Source organism: Panthera pardus, unplaced genomic scaffold, assembly GCF_024362965.1.
Source record: "Panthera pardus isolate Hobbes unplaced genomic scaffold, ASM2436296v1 HiC_scaffold_16, whole genome shotgun sequence".
In the NCBI taxonomy this organism is placed as follows: domain Eukaryota; kingdom Metazoa; phylum Chordata; class Mammalia; order Carnivora; family Felidae; genus Panthera; species Panthera pardus.
In genome coordinates, this window is record NW_026526721.1 from 149,713,850 (window position 1) to 149,739,641 (window position 25,792).

A 25,792-nucleotide genomic window follows, 5' to 3' on the forward strand; every position below is an offset into this window, starting at 1 on the left:
CAGTAATTGGAAGTATAGCGCTTTGCTGAGTTTTATGAAAATCATCCGACCTGAGGGCAGTCATGGGAATCCCTGAATGAGTAGTAGGCTGGACAGGAGTGCAGTCACTTGGGCGTACCTGAAACTTCACTGGTATCTGGAGTGGGGGCACTCTAGTGGGGCTGAGCCCTTGGCTTGTGAGGTCTGTGCTAACTCTGAGTAGACAGTGTCAGAACTGAATGGAATTGAATTGAACTGAATTGAATTGAATTGAATTGAATTGAATTGAATTGAAGAACACCCCTGTGGCGTCAGAGAATTGCCCATGGAACACAGAAATAATCCCGCTCAGAGGCACAGAGTTTTGGGGTGGCTGGCTTCTCAACAGTAATTAACTGATACACCGTGTAAGGGACAGTTTAGGGCATAGAGGTAGCAGGGGGTGACTGCAGGTTTTCTTCAGCAAGAGACTATTTGAGAGGTGTGAGAAGAGGACACACGTATACACATGCATGCGCGTGCACACACACACTCGTGGGAGGCCCAGGGAACAGGAAGACAGTGAGTAACCTGCTCCGTGCTGAGTTCCTGGCTCCCCACCCACTAGCTCCATCCATAAAGGCAACCATATTCGACCCCTCTGCTTACGTTTTGCCGGGCAATGCAAATCCTTTTGCACTGGCCCCCAGAGCACAAGAGGGGAGAGTGACAAGGCACAGAAACGGCGCCCAAGGCAACAATGGTGCCCACAGGTGTGCCTCAGCCGGCCAGAGGCCCTGGTCTGGGCCAGGGTGACGAACTGCAGTGCGGGAGGCCAGGGTCTACCTACCTTCTGCAGGATGGTCGTGGCCAGTTCGTCCGTCAGCTCCTCCTTGTGGTCCCGCAGGTAACTGGCCTCATTCTGCTTGTCCTGCGGAGGGAGGGAAGAGAAGGGCCGCATGCTGTGGGTGGGTCGGGGGACCCGGCAATCACTTTCTTGGGAGTTCTGACCACAGAGGCAGAGGGAGGGTGGGCCCGGCCCTAGTCAAGGACAGACACCATGAGGCCGGTTTGCTGAGAACCTATACTTTGTCCTGGCGGCCAGGACCTTGACCCGCACCTCCCCCCAGGGAGGAGAAGGGCGTCGTACCAGACTGTCCCCATAGGCTTCTGCTTTGGAAATGGCCTCCTCGATGGCCTCTTCAGCCACCCGCAGGGCGACAGCCAATGTGTCCATCATGCTGTGTCCTGGACAGGAAACAGAACACAGACCACTTTCGGAAAGGGAAAGACAAGTAAAATGATGGTTCCACTTTACTGCTTGTGTTTAAGTCTTGCAGGGGCCCGGTGAGAAGTTCCCCACTGTTCACCCTGGCCCCTAGTGGTTCCCACTCACCCTCGACTCCAGCCACAACAGAATTGCTGCAGAGTTATCTCTCCATTTATGATCCCCATATCTTGGGCTTCCTTCCTCTGGTCCCTGCTCTGTAACTGAGCTGGTTTCTGGGGACCCCAAGCCTGGGCCCAAGTGTTCCTCCTCTGAAAATCCTCCTGTCCAGATCCCTTCTGTCCACCCACCTTGGCTGGATGTCCATCTGAGGTTCTACAGTTCCTTCCCGTGGGGCCAGAAAGACTGTCCCTCCCCGCACAGGTCATTCTCAGAGAGCACGACTGGATCACACGGTCCCTCTTGTGCCCTAACACTGAGCATGGCTCCCAACACACAGAGTGGCTTACGGATAACTGCACAGAGGGACTCCATGTAAGGAAATACTGGTTCTTCTAAACCAAGTCTATCACTAACAACTCTGACCAAGTTCACCGAGCTCAACCACCGGCTGGCCCCAGACTGAGTGTCACATCCATGGCCACAGTTAATCTCTACAAGAATCCACTGAGTAGGTGCCATCTGACAGACAAACAGAGAGGTCAAGCAACTTGGCCAAGGTAACTCAGGGAGACAGGAAGAGAGATGAAGTTGGGATCCAGACTGTCTCCAAAGCCCTCGATTTTAACCGCAAAAGCGAGACAAATACAAGCTAACATGATTTAAAGTCTAATGCTATTGTTATTTTTAGCAAGCGTATTTTTTGCAAATGGCATATTGTTTGCAAATGGCGACAGGTGGATAGAAATGTCCCCATGTCAAAGGACTTTTGCAGGTGACAAAATTCTTTAATTTTTTTTTTATTTTGGAGAGAGAGAGAGAAAGAGAGAGAGAAAGAGAGAGAGAGAGAGAAGAGAGAGAGAGAGAGAGAGAGAGAGAGAGAGAGAGAGAGAGAATCTCAAGCAGGCTCCACATTCAGCATGGAGTCCAATGTAGGGCTTGGTCCTGGAACCCTGGGGGGTGACCTGACACTAAATCAAGAGTCAGACCCTCAACCAAGTGAGCCACTTGGGTGCCCCAACCACATTCTTTTTGGATCTAAGTGATTGGAAGAGTTCTGCTTCCCCAGAAGCTAGATTTCTTCTTCTTACTTGAAAGTGCGAATTTCTATCATCCCTCTCTTAGTTCAGCCCGGAAACCTGATTCACACCAGGCACAAGAACACAGGTCTGCAAGGGCTGCGTGCCTATGTCTTCTTTGCCCGGATTTCAACTTCCTGTTTCCATTTATAGTCTCCTCCTCATGCATTATTTAACACATGCAAACCTCCTGAAAGCTGCCTCAAATCCTTTGTAGAGCGAGACTAGGTGTAAATACATCAACTCATTAATCAATCAAAAAAACTTAATTCAAGCTTCTTAGGCTCCTAAAGACACAAACGTGGACCCAGATTGGCATCTGGCAGACATGAGTAAATCTCTAAAGCCAAGCCGGTCAAGCTCAGAGCGATCCAGCCGGCTGACGGGTCCATTGTAAGCGGACTATGATGATAGTCACAAGACACCCGGATCGGGGCGACCCAGGTCGAGGCTCTGCGCACCTCAGGGTGCCCGACTGAACATGTATTTTCCCTAATGTCTCCACACGAACAGGCTACAAAATTGAGGTTGTCATGACACCAAGTACTCCCTGGAAGACACTGGATTTCCCATGTCTCTTCTTCAAGATACTAGCCAATATATTTGTCACAGAAGAAGTGCTTGTAAGCTCTTGCTGGTTCTGTGAGGGGCCCCATGATGCCTTGAGAGACAAACCAAGTCCATGGTCCTGTGTGCTTCCCAGGCTACTGGGTGGCGGGGATCATTACCCAGCTCCACAGGTCCCGTGCAAGTACGAGCCTGGAGCCATAACCCAAAGGCTCTGGATGCTGCGGTCGTGACTTCCAGAGGAGGAGGAAATGGAGCACTGAAGATGGTTTAGCTTGAAAGTGAAGTTCAGATCGGTGCCACAGAGGGAAAGACTGTTGGGGGGTGTAGAGGAAGGAGAAGAAGCCAGAGGCAGACTGACGTAAGCTCAGAAGGCCAGCAGACAACGGGATGGTCAGTTATAGGCATCAACCTGGCTAGGCTACTGTACCCAGTTATGTAATCAAACTGGGGTTATGAAGGTATTTTGTGGATGTGGTTAGCATCTACAGTAGTTGACCTGAAGCGAAGGGCACTGCCCTTTAGGTAACGTGGGTGGGCGTCATCCAAGCTGTTGAGAGCAAAGGCCTTAAGGGTACCAACTGAGGTTTCCGAGAGAAGAAAGCCTGTCTCAAGACTGAAGCATGGACTGACTTCTGTCTGAGTCTCCCAGCTACGGACCTACACTGTAGACTTCAGGCTTACCAGGCCCCACAACTGTGTGTGAGCCAAGTCCCTAAAATAAAATAAAATAAAATAAAATAAAATAAAATAAAATGAATCTCTGTGTGTGTGTGTGTGTGTGTGTGTGTGTGTGTATGTCCCACTGGTTCTGCCTCTCTGGAGGACCCTGGTGGATATGAACGGTCACCGAAGGCAATATCAGTATCAGGGAATTGTGGGCAGGAGGTGCTCAGGCCATGGATGTCAGAATATCAGGACAGAAATTGAAGGACAGAATTGGAAACAGAGCTGACAGGAACTTGAGTGGCTGGGGCGAAGTGGCAGGGAGGGGGGCTGAGGGAAAGGGAACTCTTGCCGGTGGAGCTAGGCGGCTGAGGACCTTGATTAGGATGGGCTGAGGTTCAGATCACTGTAGGATTTACAGGGCTTAATAATCAAGCTTTGGAAATGTGAGTTTAGATCTCTGGGCTGAAATGAGTGCCGGGCATTGCAGCCTCGGCAGTGAATGGAGGTGCACGGGGGGCACAGGAGTGTAAGGTACCCCGTGGAGAGGTTCCAGGCAGCAAGGATGGAGGAGGATGGGACCTTCCTGGGAAGGCACCCAAAGGAGAGAACGGAGAGCAGCTGTAGGGCGCCAGAAGCCGGGGACTCAGGAGGCTCTCAAGGTCCAGCGCTCAGGAGAAGGAGGTGAAATAGTGGAGAAGGTTTTATTTGAAACCGGAAGTTTGTTTGGCTTTTAACTTGTGCTCTAAGGGGACTATTATATTGGTATAAAAAAAGGAGAAGTGAATCAGGAAATGACACATTCTTTATAAGAATATTTTTATTTTATTATTATTTTTAAATGTTTATCTATTTATTTTGAGAGAGAGAGAAGCAGAGAGAGAGACAGGGAGAGAGAGAATCCCAAGCAGACTCCGCATTGTCAGCACAGAGCCGGATGCGGGGCTCGAGCTCACGGACTGTGAGATCATGACCTGAGCCAAAACCGAGAGTTAGACGTTCAACTTACGAAGCCACCCAGGCACCCCTGTAAGAATATTTTAATATGAGCTACGCGGGTGTATTCATTATTATATTCCAACTCCGGAAGATGGTATTGGAGCTCTGACTCACCAGGTGATGTGAGGTACCCAGGGGTGGGGTAGCAAATGCGTTTCTTTAGGCCACGCCTGGCGTATACTCACCAATTTCGACGATGGAGTCACACAAATGGCAACAACAAGAATGCCCGTGGAGACTCACACACAGCCACAAGCAGTTGTGTCCAGCGGTCACAGTGCAACCGGGAGACCCTGACGGGGTCTGAAGGTGTTCCTAGCCCTCCAACTTCCCGTTAGCTATAAACTCTTAGGCAAACTCACCTTCAGACTGTCTATAAAATGTTGAATCACTGCCTGACACACTTCCTTCATTCTCCAGGTTTGCCTCGAAAAAGCTTCCTCCTACAGGGAGGGGGAAAGCGGGACAGAGAATAGGATTATCACAGGTCCCCAGGGAGCACAGGTGCACGGTCACAGAACTGGCAGGTCACCCGTACCCACTCTGATTAAGTCAGCTTTGCAAACAGGTTTAGGGAACCTCTGGGTTTTATAATAATGCTACAGTTTTGGACCAGTCACCCTTTTCTTCTCACAGTGATTTGTGGTGTTACATTGCTGCCTCCCCTAGCTTTCTTCCGGTACCTTCTTTGGAAGCAGCGTGGAGTCAAAAACAGAACAACAGATCGAAGTCAGAGACATGAAAGTTTGATTCCTGGACCTGCAAATTACTAGCCATGTGACCTTGAGTCTGTGACTTAACCTCTCGGACGCTCGGCTTCCTTACTAGAAGAAAGAGAAATCTCAAGAGCTCGTGACGGTGATGAGACCCTGTGGGTTTGGTCTTTAGCTGCGGTCTGTGGCACTGACCCACACAGCTGCCTTTAGCTAATGATTTAACTATCTATCACCCTTCTCTTCTGTAGAAGGGAGTCCACGTGGAACAAGCCCAGAGATAGCCAAGGTCAACCCCCTGGCATCTGATCTTTGAAGGCCCGCTGCCTCTCCTCTGGTCTTCTTTGAATCGAACACACAATCCTAATCTTAATCCAGGCCGGGCAGAGCAGTTGGCTAAACCCTTTTTAAAGCCCTTTTCCAAGTTGGGGATTTTTATGATATGTGTTCATTCACCAAATGAGATCTCTGAAGATGGGGATGATGGGACTCTTTTAAAGTCACTGGATATTATATCCCTGGTACCCAAGATAGCACCTAACAGTGGGTGGCTCAAGAAAAATGGATTGGATTAGATGTTGGTGGGAACACTGATGGAACCCAGAAAACAAATATGGGTCTATGTGCCTTAGCTCAAAATGGGGCAAATGCCAGTAATGCTATGTCGAACTAAGCAACAGGCCTCCAGTGCTTATAATACACCCTGTGCTTTCTTGGATGGCTGTTAGGGGGGCTCCCATGTGGGAAATCCAGGGGTAAATGCTATAGGTATTTGAGGCAGGTTTAATAGCCGGCTACCTTCACGAAACAAGCCATTAGTGGGTAGCCTGTCATGGCGACTCAGTCTGACTATATATCATTCTCCGTGTTTGTGTTTTTTGCCCAGCCTTTCATAATATATATGAAGTCCATTTATTCTAGCTCTGTGACCCTGAAGATGTGGCTTTGTCTTTCTGGGCCTCAGTGTCTTCACTTACGATGTAAGGCTTTAAGATGTCATCTCTGCAGACCCTAAGCTACAGATCTTAGTGCAAATATTTCACTGTGGCGTGGTTACAGCCAGTATTCATTCATCCATCCGGCCAAGAGTCCACAAGCACCTACTAACTAGGTGCCTGGCTCTGGGCTGGGTGTTAGGGTATACTGGTGAGCAAAGCCAGAAATCCTTGCTGCCCTGACCAATTGGATAGTCTAGTGGGAAAGAATTCATCAATCAAAGATTTATGTAAGTCAATGTAAAATTATAGATACGTTAAGTGCCCTGACTGGGTGCTTCATAGTATGGTGGACGTGTCTAACAGGGACAGTGAGTCACCAGGCAGAGGGGTGGTGGGCAGGCAGGCAAACAGCGTGCACAGGGAAGGCGGTGGGGGTAGCAGGTGCATCTGAGGACCTAAACAGGAGGCAGTGTGGCTGGGCTTGGAGACCCAGACCACACAGGGCATGGTGACCGTATCTTTATTTTTTGATCTTTATTCCAACAGCCACATGAATAGCCAGTGAAGCTTCCATGGAGGTGATCTGGTCAGATTTGCATGTCCAAGTGTGCTCTGGCTGCCATCGGGAGAATGGCTTGGTGGGGGCAGTGAGGAAAGGCAGGGAGTGGAGGCCCTGAGTGCAGTGTGCTCTCGGTCGAGGGTCTCCGCCACCTACTGGGAAGAGCACTGAGGCAGGGCGGCAAGTGGGGGGATGTACAGACCAGGAATGGTCTGGGAAACAGAGAGACCCGGGCATGTTTACAGATCAATAGGAAGGAACCAGTTAAGAGAGAGGCTGGCTTAGCAAGAAGGAAGGGATGCATGACCTTGAGACCTTCCCGGAAGGTGACAGGATCCAGTGTAGGGGTGCATACTACCTGCCCTGTGAAGGAGAAGGTGCGGTCATCTGCCGAGAGAATGGGGGAGGGAGGAGGGGGGAATGAGCAGAGAGAAGATCTAGAAATATCTTGGGGAGAATGAGCTGCCCAGAGGGCAAGCTCTTGCTCCGCATGATTTTGAACCTTCTAGTACAGCATCTCTCCCCCCGTGTCCCTTTAAATTCACAGGTGGGATCTTTCAGTGTTATTTAGGAATGGCAGAAAGCGGCTGATGTGGCAGTCACACCAGGTCATCCTATCTTTCGTGAGTTGCAGGAACCTCTGATTTCACACGGCTCAGCATTTTCAAAAGACCACGTTTGTCAGTCAAATCCCAGATGAAGGATGTTATAGACCTTTACAGGAATCACATCCAAAATAGATATACAGTGTTCATGAATAGAAAGGCAGGGTTTATTTCTCCCATTTTATTTATCCCATAAACGCGTATTTATCCAATAAACGCGTATGTTATTTATCCAACTGTCTAGAGATTAAGTATATTAATAACGACTACATTTATCATTTCACGTAGTGCCGCTTCTCTCTAGGGTAACCATTAAAAATGTCACGCTCAATCTATCGGATGAATCAGGCGAGCACTCGTTACCACTGGACACTGTATTTTTAAAAAATTTATTTACTTATGATCTGAACTCTCCAACTGGCCTGCTGGCCCTGGGATGGTAGGGTCTTGTCTGTCTTGTCACTCAAACCAGGTGGGCACACAGTAGGTGTTCAATACATGTTTGCTGCATGTTTATTAAAGGAATGACTACATCTTAGATCTATCTGATGGAACTAATGGGTCTCCTTGTAGGCCTGGCCTATCCGGGTCACCTGATACGGGCTGTGGGAGGAGTAAGCCTAGCTTGGGAGGGCCGGAAGGACTGATGTGGGTGCAGGGCGGGCACCTGGTGGCTGACCCATAAGATTCTACGAACTCAATGAACTTTCAATGGACTGAGGGTGCTCAGGCCAACTATGCTGGTCCTGGGGGTGGAGAGGTTTCACAGGTACAAGGAGCTCCACCCCGAGAGTTCTGGAGCAGAGCACATGCCTTGCGTGCTGTAGATATTGCATGTTATGTTCTGACCATCACGATTCTGAAAATGAGTACCCTTTGCTGGAGCTGAAGATGGGCCCATCTTATTTAGATGCTTGCTGCATAGGGCTGCCTGGGTGGCTCAGTCGGTTAAGCGTCCGACTTCAGCTCAGGTCATGATCTCACAGTCCCTGAGTTCGAGCCCTGCATCGGGCTCTGTGCTGACTGCTCAGAGCCTGGCGCCTGCTTCAGATTCTGTGTCTCCTTCTCTCTCTGCCCCTCCCCTGCTCGTGCTCTGTCTCTCTCTGTCTCAAAAATAAATAGAAACATTAAAAAAAAAAAAAGAATGCTGCTGCACAAATTGTGGTCAGGTGCTCTCTGGGGCTCTCCATCTCGGCTGTGCCTTAACATACCCCATGGAGCTTTACAAAGTATCTGTACTGGGCTCACCTCCACAGATTCGGAAGTACGTGGCTGAGCGTGGAAGATGACCCTGTGCACTGTTTTAGAGCCCCCTAGGTGATTCCGGACTGAGTACGGTCGGGATTGAGGAAGACCGGTAACAACAATGCAAGGGTGCTGGGTGATAGGTGGGAGCTCATTGTGAGGGCGCCCCAGTCATTTGGCGTAACCGGGAGGCCACGCGTGCCCTGGGGGATCTCCCCCTACTTGAGGCGTGACTGAATTTTCTAGGCGGTGTGTAGAATAAATCCCATTGTTTCATGATCGCGGCTTATCAGCTTTGAACATGATCTCACAAACCGTTTCTTGTCCCCTGGTCTTCGCTTCTGTTAAACAGAAATCTTAGTTTAAATGGCGCCCCGAATCATGAAAGCAACTGGCTGGAATGCTTCAGCGAAGCGTCTTGGTACCCACAAAATGCTTTCAAGATTAAGCGAGTGCCACGCTGAGGACAGAAGATGTGCCAGGGGTTGAGCCACACTTTGGGGACACAGAGGTGATGAAGCTATTGCTTCACAGGGTTGAGCAGGAGAGAGGCGTGTAAAGCATTTCCTGAAGGCCCGGATGAAGGAAGTGGTGAATCCCGGAAGGCCCAGAACCCAGATCTGCCTCTATGGTGGCAGACAGCTACCCCCAGTGGATGGTTTTCCTCAGGAAGTGGCACGTGAAAATTTCAAAGCCCTGAGCTGGCCCGCTTGGGACACACGTCTGCCTGAGCCACCCTTGGGGCCTGAGGGAGACAGGGGAGGAGAGCAGACTTGTGGTCTGTTCGGCGGGATTCTCCACATGTTTGCTTTTCCCCTCGTCTTGCAGTAGGCAGTGGAGGTCTGAATTTAGTGACTGGTATAGGGGTACACCAAGCAGACCTGGGGGTGTATGTGAGAGAAAAGAAAGGATGAGATGCAGTCAAGTGAGCCAATAATATTCTGGAAACTTCCTGAGGTATCTCTCTGGGTTGAAAAACGACTGTTAACAGGATTCCTCTCAGGCTTTATTTCTTTTTTGGCCTCCATTCCTGGAGAAGAGGTTTTTCGAAAAACCAGCAAAGGGAAGATAAAAATAATCTGTAGAAACCTTCAGTGCTGCTCTCTTAGCTTAGGCTTCCTGAACGGTTTGAAAGATAGAGTCTAGCAACCACCACAAAAGGCCCTAATGATTCTCTGTGTTTAATGCGTCCTTTAATGCTTTCCTCCCTCGTCTCAGTGGCTGGCATATTTTTAGATAAGACATGGCCATAGACTTTATTGAAAATACAACAATGTAAAATAATGACGGCGAAAAAGCTCCAGAATGAGACGGATGAGATCTTTTTTCCTTCCCTCTTTCTCGTGGATAAAAAGCATTTACCTGTGTCAGCAAAGTGTTGGAAAAAATCTGCCTTCAGATAGAAGGAAAAAAAAAACAACAAACACGAGCCTTTTTTTGGAGGATACGCTGTTCATATTCTGACAACGATTTCTTTTTACTGGCTGGTCTAATAGAACTGAAGAATATAATTTCTCATTCTAATTACATTGGTTGTCTTAACTGTATAAAAACAGCGAAGGTAGAATTAGTCCTTCAGCCTTCCTGGGAGAGAAGCCCGTACTTTCCTGACTCTCCCAACACATCAAGTTCTGGAACTGGTGTGAGTAGAATTTTGGAGTAGGAGAGCAGGGGAGTGGAGGGCATACCTCAGAGTACAGACTAGTCTATGTGATCAAACAAAGAGGACTTTCTGACGTTTTAATTGTTAGGGAGAGACGATCCAGAATCTTTGATTTCTAGGGATCTAGAATTAATATGTCCACAACACGCAGAAATACTTTGGTCTTTTTTTTTAAATGTTAATTTATTTACTATTTTGAAGGGGGGGAGGGGCAGAAAAAAGAGAGAGAGAGCGAGAGAGAGAGAGAGAGAGAGAGAGAGAATCCCAAGCAGGCTCCATGCTTTGGGCACAGAGCCCGACTCAGGGCTCGAACTCACCAACTGTGAGATCACGACCTGAGCCAAAATCAAGGGTCGGACACTTAAGTGACGGAGCCACCCAGGGGCCCCAATACTTTGGTCTTCTCAGCACATCCGACAGCCCAGTGGGGATGCTGGCACGGGGTAACTCAAACTTAACAGAATCTTTGGTATTTCGCCTCCTACTTCTGATCCTCATTGGGGCCAGATAGTTAAGCAACTTTCTTGGTCCCAGTTGAGTGTGGCCGGTGTCGGGGGCCTCCCAGCCCGGCCTCCTTCCATCCCACCAGCCCCGCCAAGACTCCCAGAGCAGAGCACCGCCCACGTACCTAGAATATCGAAGCACGCCCCGCTCTCCAGCCGGTGTTTCCTGTACAGGTTCTTCAAGACCTTAGCACTGCCGAAGCGTTTGAAGCGACTCTTCACGTTATTGTAGAACCATTCCAGGGACTGGGTCCTCAGAAGCCTGCGGAAAACACAGAATTAGAAAACAAAATCAGCATTAAAAACCGGAGTGATTAAAATGGCGGGTGGCCAAAGGCGCCGTGATACTCCGCAGCTCCTTCCATCAAGACGTGGAGCTGCCTTCTCCACTCTCGAGTCCGGGCTGGTGCGCGTGTGTGACTTGTTCGGACCGCGGAGATGGGTGGGTGTGACACTGCAGAGCTTGAGCCTTACGGTGACCTCTCTTGCCGCCCCTGGAGACCCTGCACCCCGTGACCACGCGAGCAAGCCCAGGCTGGCCTTCGGGGTGCCCACGGACACTTGGCCCAGATCACCCCTTCCGCCTCAGGCAATGACCGGCCCATCTCAGACAGGTGAGCGAGGGAAAAGGTGACAGGGACCTGGCGAGTGACAAGAGTGATAGCAGCCAGGAGGACAGCAGCGAGGATGAGGTCTAGGCCACCCGGACAAAGAGATATTCAGCAGCGGTGTGGATTCAGAAGAGGAAACAGCTGACTCTGGTGATGAGGACACAGGCCAGCCTGTGGCAGTGACGGGGGGTGGCCAGGGGAGCTGCAGCCACAGCCAGAGCCACAGTACCTGTCTCACCCCCAGGGGCAGCGAGCACTCAGCCCAGGAGGCTGGCAGTGAAGCCACAGCTTTGGATTCCAGGCACAGTGACCGAGTCCCAGGGCCCCCGGGACTGGCGCAGACACGATTACTGTGCACAGAAACGCATGTTTCCAGCGGTCTCTTTGTGAGCCCTCCGCCTTGTTCGTTTTCCTCCCCTCCTCCAAACCTTGGCTGTTATTAAAGCCAGTCTCTCTTTAAACAAATAAACAATTGACTGGAGATGCATGAGTGGCCTGAAGAAGGACCAGGAGAGCAAGCATGCACCTGAGTCCATCCAAACAGCAAGTGGATAAATGCTGGCCATTTTAAGCCACTGACTGATACACCTGCTTAATAGCAGACTTTGTATGTGATACTCCTGTTGCACTGACAACACCTCTCACTCAGCACGAGAGAGACAAGATTCTCCAGCCACTTATGCATTCAGCTGGGAGCACGGAGGGAAAGCAGTTTCTTGGGCAGTGCTGGAACGGTGGGTCCAGAACACTGACAAGATGCTTCTCTCTTTTTTTAATTTTTAAAAAAATTTTTAAGAAAGTTTATTTATATTTGAAAGACAGAGCTTGAGCGGGGAAGGGGCAGAGAGCGGAGGAGACACAGAATCCAACGCAGGCTCCAGGTTCCGAGCTGTCAGCACAGAGCCTGTGCACGATCGTGAGATCATGACCTGAGCCGGAGCTGGACGCCCAACCGACTGAGCCACCCCGGGCGCCCCTCTTTTTAAAATTTTTTAAAGTTTATTTATTTATTTTGAGAGAGAGCAAGACAGCGAGCAGGGGAGGGGCATAGAGAGAGGGAGAGAGAATCCCAAGCAGGGTCTTGCACCACCAGGACAGAGCCTGATGAGGGGCTCAAAGTCACAAACCTCGAGATCATGACCTGAGCCAAAACCAAGAGCCGGATGCTTAACTGACTGAGCCACCCAGGTGCCCCCAAGATGCTTCTCTTTTTCGCTTGATGACATATTTCTAAGGCCTTTCCATTTCAAGAATAGCTTTTATTGTTACTTTTATTATGAATGTCATAACACATACTCACTTTAGAGAATCCAGAAAAGCGAAACGAACATACAGGCCTCTAATTCAATGGATGAACAAGCACATCTGTATCTACTCTTCCTCCCCAGATGCCAGTAAAATGGGAGAAGATACCCAAAGGGAAAAATCTACACAAACGAAGAACAGGGGTGAGAGCAAAACACCAGAGATTTTGACATATTTCTGGAAAATCGAAAGTGGATGATAGCATGAACGTAAGAGAGAATTCTGTCCTCCAGACAGGTACAGGATCTGGGCCTCCTGGACCGAGGGGTCCAACTTGGAGCTGGCTTGTGCCAAGAGCAGCACTGGTTGTGAGAAGGAATTCAGAAAGCTGATCTAATGGCTGCATACACAACAGTGAGGCCTCTCGGTCTCCATCCCAATTCCTAATCAAATGGACAACTGGTCCAGGGATGCTTTGTCCTTAGGCCCCAAACTGAAAACAGTCCTGTAATAAAATTGGACAATCTACTTGAAGAAGACTAGGGCTTGAATACAAGGGTCACACCTGGGAGTGAAACCTTCCTTGGGCACCTTTGGAGGAGCGCGCCCCCCCCCCCCCCCGCCCCCCGCCGCCAACACCTGCCCACCAGATCCTGTCCATCTACCTGAAGATGGGCCTGGCCGACAAACTTGGAGTTGTCAGTCAGCACATCACCCCCTGTTCAAAGGACAGGTCTCCTGGGAATACTAGCCTATCCATGTTAGTCATCTTTATTAATCAGCCAAGTCCTTTGTTAAAAAGTATTGAATAGACAACCAGAGATCACTAGACATTTGAAACAATCCAATGGATTGGGAAAGAGGGACCAAGAGAAACTAAGAGAGAACTTTTAAAAAGAGAAATGAAGGTAATCTAGGGTAATGAAAATCGTTCTAAACATTCTAATAAATAACAGTGATTTGAAACGACACTGTATCCCATCCATATAACAAGACTACGTGGTGTGAAAAGTAAGTAATCAGGCAATAATAGTTTCTTGGACACAGAACCTATGATTGGTAAAATCTTCCCGAATGCAGAGCAAGAAGTCAAAAAGATAGGACTTATCGGAGAAAGGAACATGAGGATCAATTCAGTGGGCTCAGCATCTAACAGGATTCCAGCAAGGGAGAAGAGGAAAGAAAAAACATCAGACATATAACAGAATAAATGGGGCCCAAGCTAAGAAAGGCAAAGGTATTTAGGTTAAGAGTCTACCAAAGGCCAAGCAGAATAAATTAAATACCAAACAAAATACAGCAGACAATCCTACCTACACACATCTAAGATTCAGACCCTCAAAAAGATGAGGCTTTGAAGGCTTCCAGACAGAAAAAAAGGGCATTTTTGCAAATGAACAAAAATATGAATGACAATAACATTTGAAATCTATAACACCGAATGCAAGGAGACAATGGAGCATGGGTTTCCTAAGCCCAGAGAAGAACTAACAGGAACTCAGAGTTCTATGCTCAAACTGTCATCGGAGGAGGGCCCAATAAAGGTATCTTCAGCCATGCAAGATCTCAGAAAGTTTATGTGCTTTCTGGGAGGAAAAAAATTCTTAAACCATAGGAGAGTGAAAAAACCATCTAAGAAAGAGGAAATCACCGCTGTCTAGAAAGAGGGAGTCAGTGCAGGGATCCAATGGGCAGAAGTCTCAGGTGCCAGCTGCACAGCAGGTATGAAAGGCGGGCAGTGCAAACAGGCCATTCAATAAGCACATAATTAAGAGGCCAAATGAATGCAGAGAGATGCTGAAGAAGGAGGCACATCTTCCTTTTGGCAATAAGAATAAAGAGAGATAATTAGAAGCCCCAGGGAAAACAAAACCAAAACTAAAACAGCAGCTCTAGAAAGCGACGGTCTAATCAGGAAGCACATTCAAGGCCGTCAGATTCTGCCAACTAACGAAGCAGAAGAAAAGAGGCAAACGGCTCGTGGCCCAGGTTCGTGGCCAAGGATCACATTTCCTTCTCTCTGCAGACTTCAGGACAAGACTTTGGTCTATAGCAAATTGTATATATTGTATTACATATATAATATATGCATTATAATTTTATATGTATAATGAAAACACCATTTTACTTTTCACACTCTATTTATAGACAAAGCATGAAAGGCCCTCCCTGTCAAGACATTTGCATTTTTGGCTGAAGGCGAAACCAAGTCATCAGCTGGCCTGAAAGGAAGCCCGGATGCAGAGAGAGGCAGGAACAACACAGAAGGCTCACAGAGGCTAACTTCCTCATCTTGCACAGTGGGGTCCAGACCGGCTTCTCGAATATATGGACAACAATCACGGTTTAAATATGTCATGTAAAGTGACAGAGGTCACCGGGTTTTAATAAAACTTTGGGGGGAGGGGAAAGAGGTAGCAAGGACGTGGGCCAGGCATGAAAGTCTAAAGTTGACGAATCAAGAAATGGTAAGATCAACACGTTAGTTAGAATTTTAGCAGTAACCCTAAGGCATGTTTACAGGTGACTGCTTGGGGCATTGGGGCTTGGCATGTTGCTGGGGGCATGAGATCCTTTAACTTTCATATCATTTTATATTGCTTGAATTCTTTTTTAACCAGGTACATGCATTAACGTAAAAGCACTGAAATAAAAACAAAAGGGGCGTCTCGGTCAGGTGGGTGGCTCAGTCAGTTAAGTGTCCAGCTCTTAATTTCAGCTCAGGTCGTGATGTCACAGTCATGAGCTCGAGCCCCACGTTGGGCTCTGTGCTGGTCGTGGAGCCCGCTCAAGATTCTCTCTCTCCCTCCCCCTCTGACCCTCTCCCCAGCTCATGCTCTCAATCTCTCTTTCTCTCTCTCAAAAAAAAAAAAAAAAAAAAAAAAAAACATAGGTAAAAGAAGATTTTTTAAAAAAATCACCCCAAAGTCTTACCACTGGAACTTGACATCTGAAGTGTTTGTTATGGACTGAAAGTCTATATCCCCACAAAAGTCCTATGTTGAAACCGAATCCCTGATGTGATGTTACCTGCGGGTGGGGGGCTTTGGGAGGTGGGGCCCTCATGAACGAGATGCTGTCACTATAAATGAGACCCTAGAGCGCTTCGTCCCCTCTCCTACCGTGTGAGGACACAGCGAGAAGCCGGCCGTCTATGAGCTGGGAAGCGGCTCCTGGCCAGACACCAAGTCTGCCCGTGCCTTGATCTTGGCCTTCCCGGCCTCCAGGACTGTGAGAGATACGTTCCTGTTGTTTAGAAGTCACTCAGTCTGCGGCATTGTAGGATAGCCGCCGGGAACAGGTGGTACGTGTGGGCGTGTATGTGTGTGCACACGTGTGTGCATGCACGCCTAACACAACACACATGGGGAAGACAGTGTCGGTCTCAAGTCTGTTGGTGCAGAAGGGGCCCCAGGGCCAGTGTCGCTCTGAGGGACCACGTTTAAGAGGGAGGAAGCTCCTCCCCCTTCCGATAAAGCCCAGCCGACAAAAGCTGTGGGGCAGCATCAGTGCAGCCACCAAGAGTACCCAGGAGGCAGTGAGGGTGGCAGTGGAGGGGCACCCCTCCTAAAAGGCTCAGGACTTCACTGAAGAGAAGTTCTGGACGGGCTTGCTCCTGAGCACATGCGAGGGACCTCCAGTACACGTAATATGCACACTGTCTTTTCTTAATTTGTTTTTAATGTGTATTCATTTTTTGAGAGAGAGAGAGAGAGAGAGAGAGAGAGAGAGAGAGAGAGAGAGACAGAGCCTGAGTGGGGGAGGAGACACAGAATCCAAAGCCGGCTCTGTCAGCACAGAGCCCGACACAGGGCTCGAACTCACGAACTGTGAGATCATGACCTGAACTCACGAACCGTGAGATCATGACCTGAGCCAAAGTCCGACGCTTAACTGACTGAGCCACCCAGGCGCCGCCCCCCCACCCCCACCCCGACACCGTCTTTTAACAAACATGGGATCACAATGACTTCGATCCCGCCGATGCCTGCAGAGCTCAGTCTGTCACTTCATTCAAGTCTCGGCACAAACGTCACCCCCTTGTGAGGCCCTGCCTGGCCACTTTGGCTAGAGTACCACGACCACACCAACACGTCTTGTATCGGTCTCCTTTTCTCTCTCCGTTTCCCCATAGAGTACTTCTCTGCCCCTCATGCGTCATTATATATAATTGTATAGAGTTACTTACAAGTTAATATGCTGATGCATTAATTAATGATTGTTAAATTGTTCATGATTTCTTTCTCCTTTCCAACAGAACGTAATAAGCTCACGGGAAACAGGGTTTTTTTTCCCCACTCCTGTATCCTAAGTGCCTAGACCCACCGTGTGCACACAGCGAACCCTCAATAAAATCCGGTGAGTGAGGGACACACACTGTGTTAACCTACTGTTTTCACTTGCTATTCCTGATTGAGTTCAATGCCCTTAACCAGTCTTTCCCCACGGCACCTTTGGCAGTCCCAGGGTTCTCCGCGGTTTGGATGCAGCCTGCTTTACGTAACTGATCTCCTATCTTCGGACGCAGAATTTTTCCCCATTTTGTTTTCTATTAACAACAATTCTAAGACACGTATGTTGGTGGCTATGGTTTCACACAGCCACGATTGTGGATTCTGGAAGCGGAATCACTGGGCTCACAGATATCAATCTTTCATAAAGTTTGTACCAGAAAGCTTGCTCCTCGCCTGGGCGTGGGATTCTAAAATCCTCAAAGTGGCCTCACATGGAAAAGAAAGCCCCAGAGGAGTGGCTGACGGCTCCGTGCAAAGCCCACCTGTGGTCCCTACGTGCAGCCCAGGAAGGAAGGCGAGCATCACCTCCTCCGCACTCCGGTTTGACCCCCAAGAGGGCATTTAGAGGCTGGTCTCCACCGAGGGGGAAAAAAGCAGCTATCCAACAGCACGTACCAAATGTCTCATCCCTTTTATTTAAAACTGCATTATATCACCCGTATCATCGCTATGAAAACAAATGGACACGGTTATGCGAGTGCTTGTTCCGTCTTAGGCACTGTGCCAAAAGCTTTCCTCGAATCCTTTTACTTAAGGGGCGCCTGGGTGGCTCAGTCGGTTAAGCGGCCGACTTCGGCTCAGGTCACGATCTCGCGGTCCGTGAGTTCGAGCCCCACGTCGGGCTCAGTGCTGACAGCTCAGAGCCTGAAGCCTGTTTCAGATTCTGTGTCTCCCTCTCTCTGACCCTCCCCCGTTCATGCTCTGTCTCTCTCTGTCTCAAAAATAAATAAAACATTAAAAAAAAAAAAAAGAGTATTTACTTAATTCACAGAGCATAGCACGGGGAGTTAAGACCATGCGTGCTGAGGCAGGTTGGGACGGGCCCAGGGATTTGCTACCTGTGTGGGTGCTAAGCAAATTCCTGTCTGTGAGCCTCAGTTTTTTCGTCTATAAGATAGGGATGACAGTAACCACCTCGTAAGGCGGTTTGAGGATTAAATGATAGAACACAAGCAGTAAGTTGCCTGGCGAAATGTGATTTCTTAAGACAGCTCGGTGATTTCTTAAGACAGGCTCGGGGATTTCTTAAGACAGCTCCACAAGGGCGAGCCTCATTGGGATAGATGGTTAAGTCGAGATGTAGTAAGATTGACTGTGTCGCCCAAAGGAGCAAAGCGTGTCAGCAGGGATTCAAAACGGGAGCTCAACCATGCAGATGTGCTCGCCATGGGCATTCAAAGGGAAGAGAGATTGGCTCTCCTTAGTGTATTTTCCTGTAGCGTTTTAATTCACTACAAAGAATAACTGTCATTTAGTTTAGCATCTGTCACTTTTATCCAAAACCCATACAGCTATTTTCAGAATAAACACTAACACGGCAGACAGGAGAAAAAGTACAGAAGACTTTGTCCTTGGAAACCATAACATCTGGGCTTACGATTTATTTGATAGCTTTAAAAGCACAAACGGAATGTGACTCTAGAAATGTTCTCCAGGCCACATCCCCGGTGCACTGCCCTGCTCTCCGACCCGTCGACCATCACAAAGGACCTGTTGGTGGCTCAGCAATGTGGCTGAGGGTCCACAATGGTACTGTTGGGGGATAGTTGCTACTGTGCTCCACATTCCTTTGACCAAAGGACATTCCCTGTCCTTTTGGGACACTCACCCTTCCCTCCTAACGGAGGGTAAGTTGTTCTGGAAAACCTAGCACCCCTTCCCCTCGCCCCCCCCCCCCCCCCAACACTGCCCTGGTCAGCATGCGGGTGGTCACATGACACAGACCAGCGAACCCAGGTCAAGATGGAGGTTTTTGCTGCCGCTCTTGGAAGGCGGGGTGCTGCCTTTCTGCTGGGCTGGCCCCACAGAGGAAGGAAAGCCCAGAACTGCTGGGGCCATCCCGCCCATCACTTGGGGGATATCTGTGGTCTTCTGGACAGAAGCAGATCTGATGTTGGAAAGGGACAGGATCCTGCTGCTATACTTTGAACACTTGTATCTCCTCAAGCCCAAGGTCAAGCTCTGGACTCATCTATTACATGAGCCAGTAATTTCCCTCTTTTACACCTTTTGGAATTGGTTTCCCTTACTGGCAACCAAGAGTCTTCATACCTCAAGTATACAAAAGGATGAGCTCTTTCCTCCCTGATTGCACCCAAACTTTTGGCATTCAGAAGCACGTTAATGACCTCTACAGTGGAAGCCCCAGTGTGCTCAAGTCTTGGAGTGGGACCAGGGCACTGCCCTGGGCTGCTGGGAGGTGGGAGGCCGGCACCGAATCCTTGGAGAATGACTGTCAAAACCACAGCCTGATTTGGGAGCAGAAAGCTTTTCTCTTACAAAGTGATGTGTTTTAGACTATGTTTTGACTTAGCGTTACCGTGGAGAGCTTTCCTGGAAGTCAGGCAAGGCTCGGTCAGGATGACCTTCATTTCATATTAGCACTCTTATTTCACTTATGTAAAATCTCAGGGCCCAGAGGAAACTCATGGGACGCACGTGATTCGTGGGGGAGGGGTGTGGGGAGGGGGCTGTGAGGATGCCAGCACCAGCGGGGACTGGGTAAATGTGCTCCTGGGGGCTCCCTGGTCTCAGGGAGGCTGGAGACCTCAGGGTAGTCCGGTCTCTAGCCTCCACCTGAACAGACACGACTGCAGGCAAGAGCGGACGGGAAGGAAGGAACCTCGTGTCGGCATCCTGCTCGAGTGGAAGGCAGAATGGAATCCTGTGCGTGCATGTGGACTCCTTCACTTGTCCACTCACCCATTCTTTAATTCCCTCGCTATTTCTTGCGTGCCCCCTGGGGCAGGCACCGTGCCAGGGATATTGGCGGTCACACACAGATAAGGCGGCTACCCCTCAGTGCTGCCAGACTAATCTCAAAGAGTGCCAGGTGCGTCATGAGATGGGATCAAGAGGAAGCCAAAGGTATCTCAGGAGTGGCCGGACATAGGCTTTGGCTTCTGGATTATTCCCACCGGTGGATGCGACACTACATGTGGAGGAGAGGAGACGTAGGCAGGGGTGGGAGCCACCCTCCTGGTGACGAGGCTTGCCAACAGCTTCCCAACCCGGAACTGTCCAGAGGGACCCTGCTTGACTTCCCTGGCTTATTCTGTAAACGATCCCGAGTTATCCCTAAGGATGTTTGCACAGCGATTCTCAGCACGCTGTAGGTTCACCAACTTAAGTGTGAACGTTTCTTTAAATACTAAAGAGTTTTAAAAGTCAGCAGCGAACCCTTCAACTTCAGCAATACAACAAAGGCAGAATTGATGACTTTTGGTCCTGGGAGCTACTTCGTCCTCTGGAAAATGTGATATTAATGGTACCTCGCAAGGCTGGAGGGAGAATTAAATAACTCAGCCCAGGGTGCCCAGAGAAAGGGCAGGCCCACGGTGCCAGCTGAGTCTGATGTGAGTGGACACATCTTTGGGGCATGGCCTCCCACGTCCGTATTCACTAAACGCTGCAAACGCGTGGTCCCGTGTGGGGCATGTGCTTTGATGGGGATGATGGCACTATCTATTGGCAGGAGGGTTTCCCCCCAGATGCACCTGCTCTTGGAGATGCTGATAAGCCCTTCCCCATCGTCCCTTCCTACTCCGCTCCCATGTTGCAATGAGAGATGTTACCGACAGGCAGAAAACAAGACTGGGCACGACAAACTACTTAGGTGATACAACTAAGCATATGGCACAGGGGTCTGCCTGGACTGTCCTCCAAGACCTCATAGACCTGTCAGGACAAGAAAGTGCCCAAGGGCCCGAGGCCATGGGTGTGGCCACCTTACTGTGAAGCTCCCGAAGGAGCGAGTGAGTGAGTGCTGGGCCCCAGGACAGGCTGGGTGAGCCCCTCGAGTTACACTGGGGAAGCACAGCACCGTGGAAAGAGCTGTTCGAATTCAAGGGAAGCACAGTCCGAATTCTGGTTCTCCTGCCGTCCTGCGAGGTCACTCCGCCTCTTGGTGCTTTGGCCCCCTCTGCAAAGTAGCCGGAGAGGTGACGTGACAAACAAAAGATGTAGCACGTGCCGATTGAGGCAAAAACCCACCTCAGGCAAGTCACTTAACCTCCCCTGCCTCCGTTTCCTCACCTGTAAGATGGGGATAAGCACAACCATAGCGCGCAGGGAGCAGCTGACGGGCAAATCCAAGTTAAGTGCTCAGCCCTGACGCAACTCAACCGCTGTCCTCACTGAGTTTGAGGCGCTTCAAAAGAAGTGTATGTAGAGGAAGAGGGTCAGGTGTCCCACTCTGAGAGGGTGACAAGAGAGCGGGGTGTGACAGTGAGCGGGGGCAGGGTAGGCAGACAGGTCAGGAGCCCTGTTCCAGGCTGGACCGACAGCGGGAGGTAGGACGGAACGCCACCTCCCATCAGAAAGAAACATGAGCACCCCACCTTCACGGACGGAAGTGCCCAACTTCCTCCCCCGACCCCTAATGGTCTGTTCTGTCTTTGACGAGACTGACGCTTCCTTATAAAGTGCTCGCAGGAGGAGTGCGTGTGTCCCCGATGGTCTGGCAGTTTCACTCTTGGAATCTCCCCAGAGAAGCACTCACAGGTGTCCTCAGGGGTATTCCCTGAAAAAAAAAACCTGTGAACAGCCTTGGCTCATTCATTCATTCCTTGTTCATTCACTCGCTCGTACATCAAATACAAATTCATTCGTGAGCACCCACCACACGCCAGGTGCTGGGGTGAGCACCGTATCCTGCAACGGACAAAATGGACAAGGTTTCAGACATTCTAGGTGGAGGAGACAGGAAGTGCAAAGGCCCTGGGGCCTGGTTTGCTTCCAATATCTGAACGATAATAACAAAGAGGTAACTGTCTGGAGGGGAGTGAACCAAGTGAGGAGTCTGTCAATGAGAGAATGGTTAAGTAAACTGCGGTGTATTCACTCCACAAAAGATTAAAAGATTACACAGTGATATTAAACGGATGAGCCAGATCTACCCTTATCAACATGTTTAATCTATAAAACAAACTTCAGAACCCTATGGGCTGATCATGCCATTAACGTAAGTTGGAAGCATCACATAAAGTGACTATGTGTATGTGTATATATAGTTATATATAAGTTGCAAAAGTGAATTATCTGTATGGGAACAATGTGTCCAATTTCAAGGAGAGAAGGGTTTGGAGTCAGAGAGGGCTCACAATGGAGCTTCAACAGAGTCAGTAATATCTCATCTCCATAAAATCTGTTCTTTTTTTTAATGTTTATTTATTTTGAGAGAGAGAGACAGAGAGAGCCCGGACGCAGGGCTCGAACTCACAAACTTTGAGATCATGACCTGAGCTGAAATCAAGAGGTGGACACTTAACCAACTGAGCCACCCAGGCGCCCCACCGCAAAACCTGTTCCGGCGGGGTCCACGAGGGCTGCCCCATCAGGACGGACACGACTGGCCCATGGGTGTCTTTGTAGCCTGCCGGGAACTTTGGAGTAGGCCTGGGGCAGTCCACAGTATAAACACAAGAAAACCCAGCAGAATCCGCAACACATATCTTGCCACCTATCGTTCTCATTCTTAATAAAACCTCATCCAACCTCTTCATCTGTTCTCTAAGCACAAACCTTTACTGGAGCACTTTCCGGCGCTGTTTTCATAAATTATTTTAGGACCTGTCATCACTGCTAAGTTAAGTGTCCACTAAGAGAAGAAGCCTCTGCAGACACACTTCACAGTTTGCACTATGATGCCGCGTCTCCTAAGATGATCTCCGCGAAGAGAACAAGAATATATTGCTTCGGGTTTTCTTTCCTTTTTTTTTGTAAACCCCAACCATAACCGGCTCTTAAGTTGTTATCTTTCCCGGCTTCGCAGGAGGGTTCTTAGTCTGCGGGTGGATGAATTCTTGTTTTTCTGGTTGACTCAACAGACATCACTTTCTTTAAATCTCCCTCGTGCCCTGCACTGCAGATCTCATGCCGTCTACCTTCCTCCTCATGCTACGACCGTAGGCACCCCCCCAGCACAAGCTCTACGTTCTCCCCAGCACGGAAAACTGTGTGGGCTGCACAGTGACCTCTGACCCCACACCATCGGCCCCTCAACGTTTGCTAATCCCCACCATGAACCAATGGTCCATGAGCCACAGGAGTCTCCCCACGGCTGTGTGTCAGCCCCAACAAAACCCAATTTGCCGCCAGGCCCCAAGGAAGGAGGGCTGGTCTGGGATGGGAGAATGTGTCCATGTCCAGACCGGACCGCTAGCCCATGCTGTGTGACGTCACAGGCTCAGCCGCTGGACACCGTGCCCGTCTCTGCGCATGGCCCCGGTGTAGCGCGGGGTCGGGTGAAGATTCTGCACCATCCCTGGGGACAGCCTGCGGTGGTTCAACCCTCTTGGACGGCCCGTGTTCCAACCAGGAAGGAAGGGCTGGACGGCAACCTCATGCACTCAGGGTCGGGCTTCCTGAAGAGGTCTGTCTGGTGCCAGACTCTCTGGGGGGTCAACACCCAGAGGGAACCGGGGTTTCTTCTTGGTCTAGCCCTGGCCCAGGAAGATATCTAACTGTGGTCTTATGGTTTCCACTCCCCCAGCTGCGGGGCTTCTGGGAAATTGGTCTGCCACCCAAGTAGTCTAGCTCTGGACGTATTAAAGTGTGACAGAGTCTGATTCTCAAAGTCACAGTTGGGCACAGAGAAGGGCTAGGAGAGGAGGCAGCTGCAGTCAGAGCTGAGCATCTCCGGGTCCACAGCCAAGGGGCCCAATCTTTTCAGTCTGAAAAGTGGGGGGAGGCGGGGGTAAGTACATTTGTTTGGGAAACTCATGTGTGTTTTTTAAGTGTATTTATGTATTTTGAGAAAGAGAGAGCAGACTAGGGGCAGAGAAAGAGGGAGAGAGAGAGAATCCCAAGTAGGCTCCACACTGTCAGCACAGAGCCTGATGCAGGGCTCAAACCCACGAACCGTGAGATCATAACCTGAGCCGAAATCAGGAGTCAGACACTCAACCGAAGGAGCCCCCAGGCGCCCAGGGGAACATCTGGGATGACAACGGGGCACCCGCTTGGAGTCAAGTTCTCTTCTGCGGCTAAAGTCCAACCAAAACAAAAGATGGAGCTCCTTTCCTGCAGCTACGGAGAATCAGCAACCTATTTTCTGCATTCTTTAAAGCCTTTTTCCCCATTTTCTCTCCGCCCTGTCTCATTATCCTGTGTCATGATGTCTTTACTAATTCCCCACTTAAGGAAGGCATCAGGGAGAAACTGGCAGTTCCATAGTCATTAAGGAAACTGGTCTCTTAAAAATGATATAAGCCCAGTTTAAATGGATTTTTGCCATCATTTATCGAGAGCCTCCTCAATCCAGGCTTTTTCAAATGGAATCTTTTTTTGCATGGAGAGAATTCTTGCTGCTGTGTCTAGAAACTCAGAACAGCCCCTTCCCACAAAGTAGAAGATTTAGAGAAGTTCTCATTTAAAAAAAAAAAAAAAAATTAGGGGAGGGGCGCCTGGGTGGCTCGGTGGGTTAAGCGTCCGACTTCGGCTCAGGTCATGATCTCGCGGTCCGTGAGTTCGAGCCCCGCGTCGGGCTGTGTGCTGACAGCTCAGAGCCTGGAGCCTGTTTCAGATTCTGTGTCTCCCTCTCTCTCTGACCCTCCCCCGTTCACACTCTGTCTCAAAAATAAATGAACGTTAAAAAAAATTTTTTTTTAAATTAGAGGGGGACCTGGGTGGCTCAGTTGGTTGAGCATCTGATTTTTGGTGTTGGCTCAGGTCATGATCTCGTGGTTTTGTGGGTTCGAGCCCCACACCGGGCTCTGCGCTGGCAACATGAAGCCTGTTTGGGATTCTCTCCCTCCCTCTCTCTCTGCCCCTCCCCTATTTGCACTCTTAAAATAAATAAACTTTAAATTATAAAAAAAATTAGGGATATTTTTCTAGCAAGGGAAGCTTTAAGAAAGAAAAAAATATGGGGGCAGGGTAAACTTGACCTATAAGATATTAAAACAAATGCATAATAACTAAAATAGTGTGTTATATTAAACATATAAAGACAGGGGTGCCTGGTGGCTCAGTTGGTTAAATGTCCGACTTTGGCTCAGGTCATGATCTCACGGTTTGTGGGTTCGAGCACTACGTCGGGCTCTGTGCTGACAGCTCAGAGCCTGGGGCCTGCTTTGGATTCTGTGTCTCTCTCTGTCTCTGCCCCTCCCCCACTCATGCTCTGTCTCTATCTCAAAAATAAATAAACATTAAAAAAATATAATTACAAATAGGAAAGAAACCTGGAAGACAATGTATAAAATATAACTATTGATATCTCTGAGCAGTGATATTATGGGTAACTTTGATTTCTCAAACTGTGCAAACATATACTATTTATTTACTTATTTATTGATTAATTTACTTATTTATTTTTGAGAGAGAAAGAGAGAATGTGTGCGTGAGCAGGGGAGGGACAGAGGGAGAGAGAGAGAAACAGAGAGAGAGAGAGAGAGAGAGAGAGAATCCCAAGCAGGCTCTATACTCAGAGTGGAGCCCAACACAAGGGCTTGATCGCATGACCGCGGCATCACCACCCGAGCTAAAATCAAGTCAGACATGCAACCAACTGAGCCACTCAGGCACCCCAAACGTATACT

The 25,792-nt window shown here is 49.2% G+C and overlaps 1 protein-coding gene across 5 annotated transcripts in view; it reads right to left on the reverse strand.

Annotated features, from left to right (window-relative positions):
• The window catches only part of MYRIP (myosin VIIA and Rab interacting protein), a 371,862-nt gene that overhangs the window by 88,251 nt on the left and 257,819 nt on the right, over positions 1-25,792 (reverse strand). For all 5 annotated transcript variants that reach the window (XM_053903956.1, XM_053903959.1, XM_053903955.1 and 2 more), the window contains 4 exons: positions 11,008-11,144; positions 5,019-5,099; positions 1,109-1,206; positions 809-889 (listed from right to left, as the gene is read on the reverse strand). In XM_053903956.1, the coding sequence (XP_053759931.1) occupies positions 809-889; positions 1,109-1,206; positions 5,019-5,099; positions 11,008-11,144 (397 nt within the window). The remainder of the gene's footprint in view (positions 1-808; positions 890-1,108; positions 1,207-5,018; positions 5,100-11,007; positions 11,145-25,792) is intronic.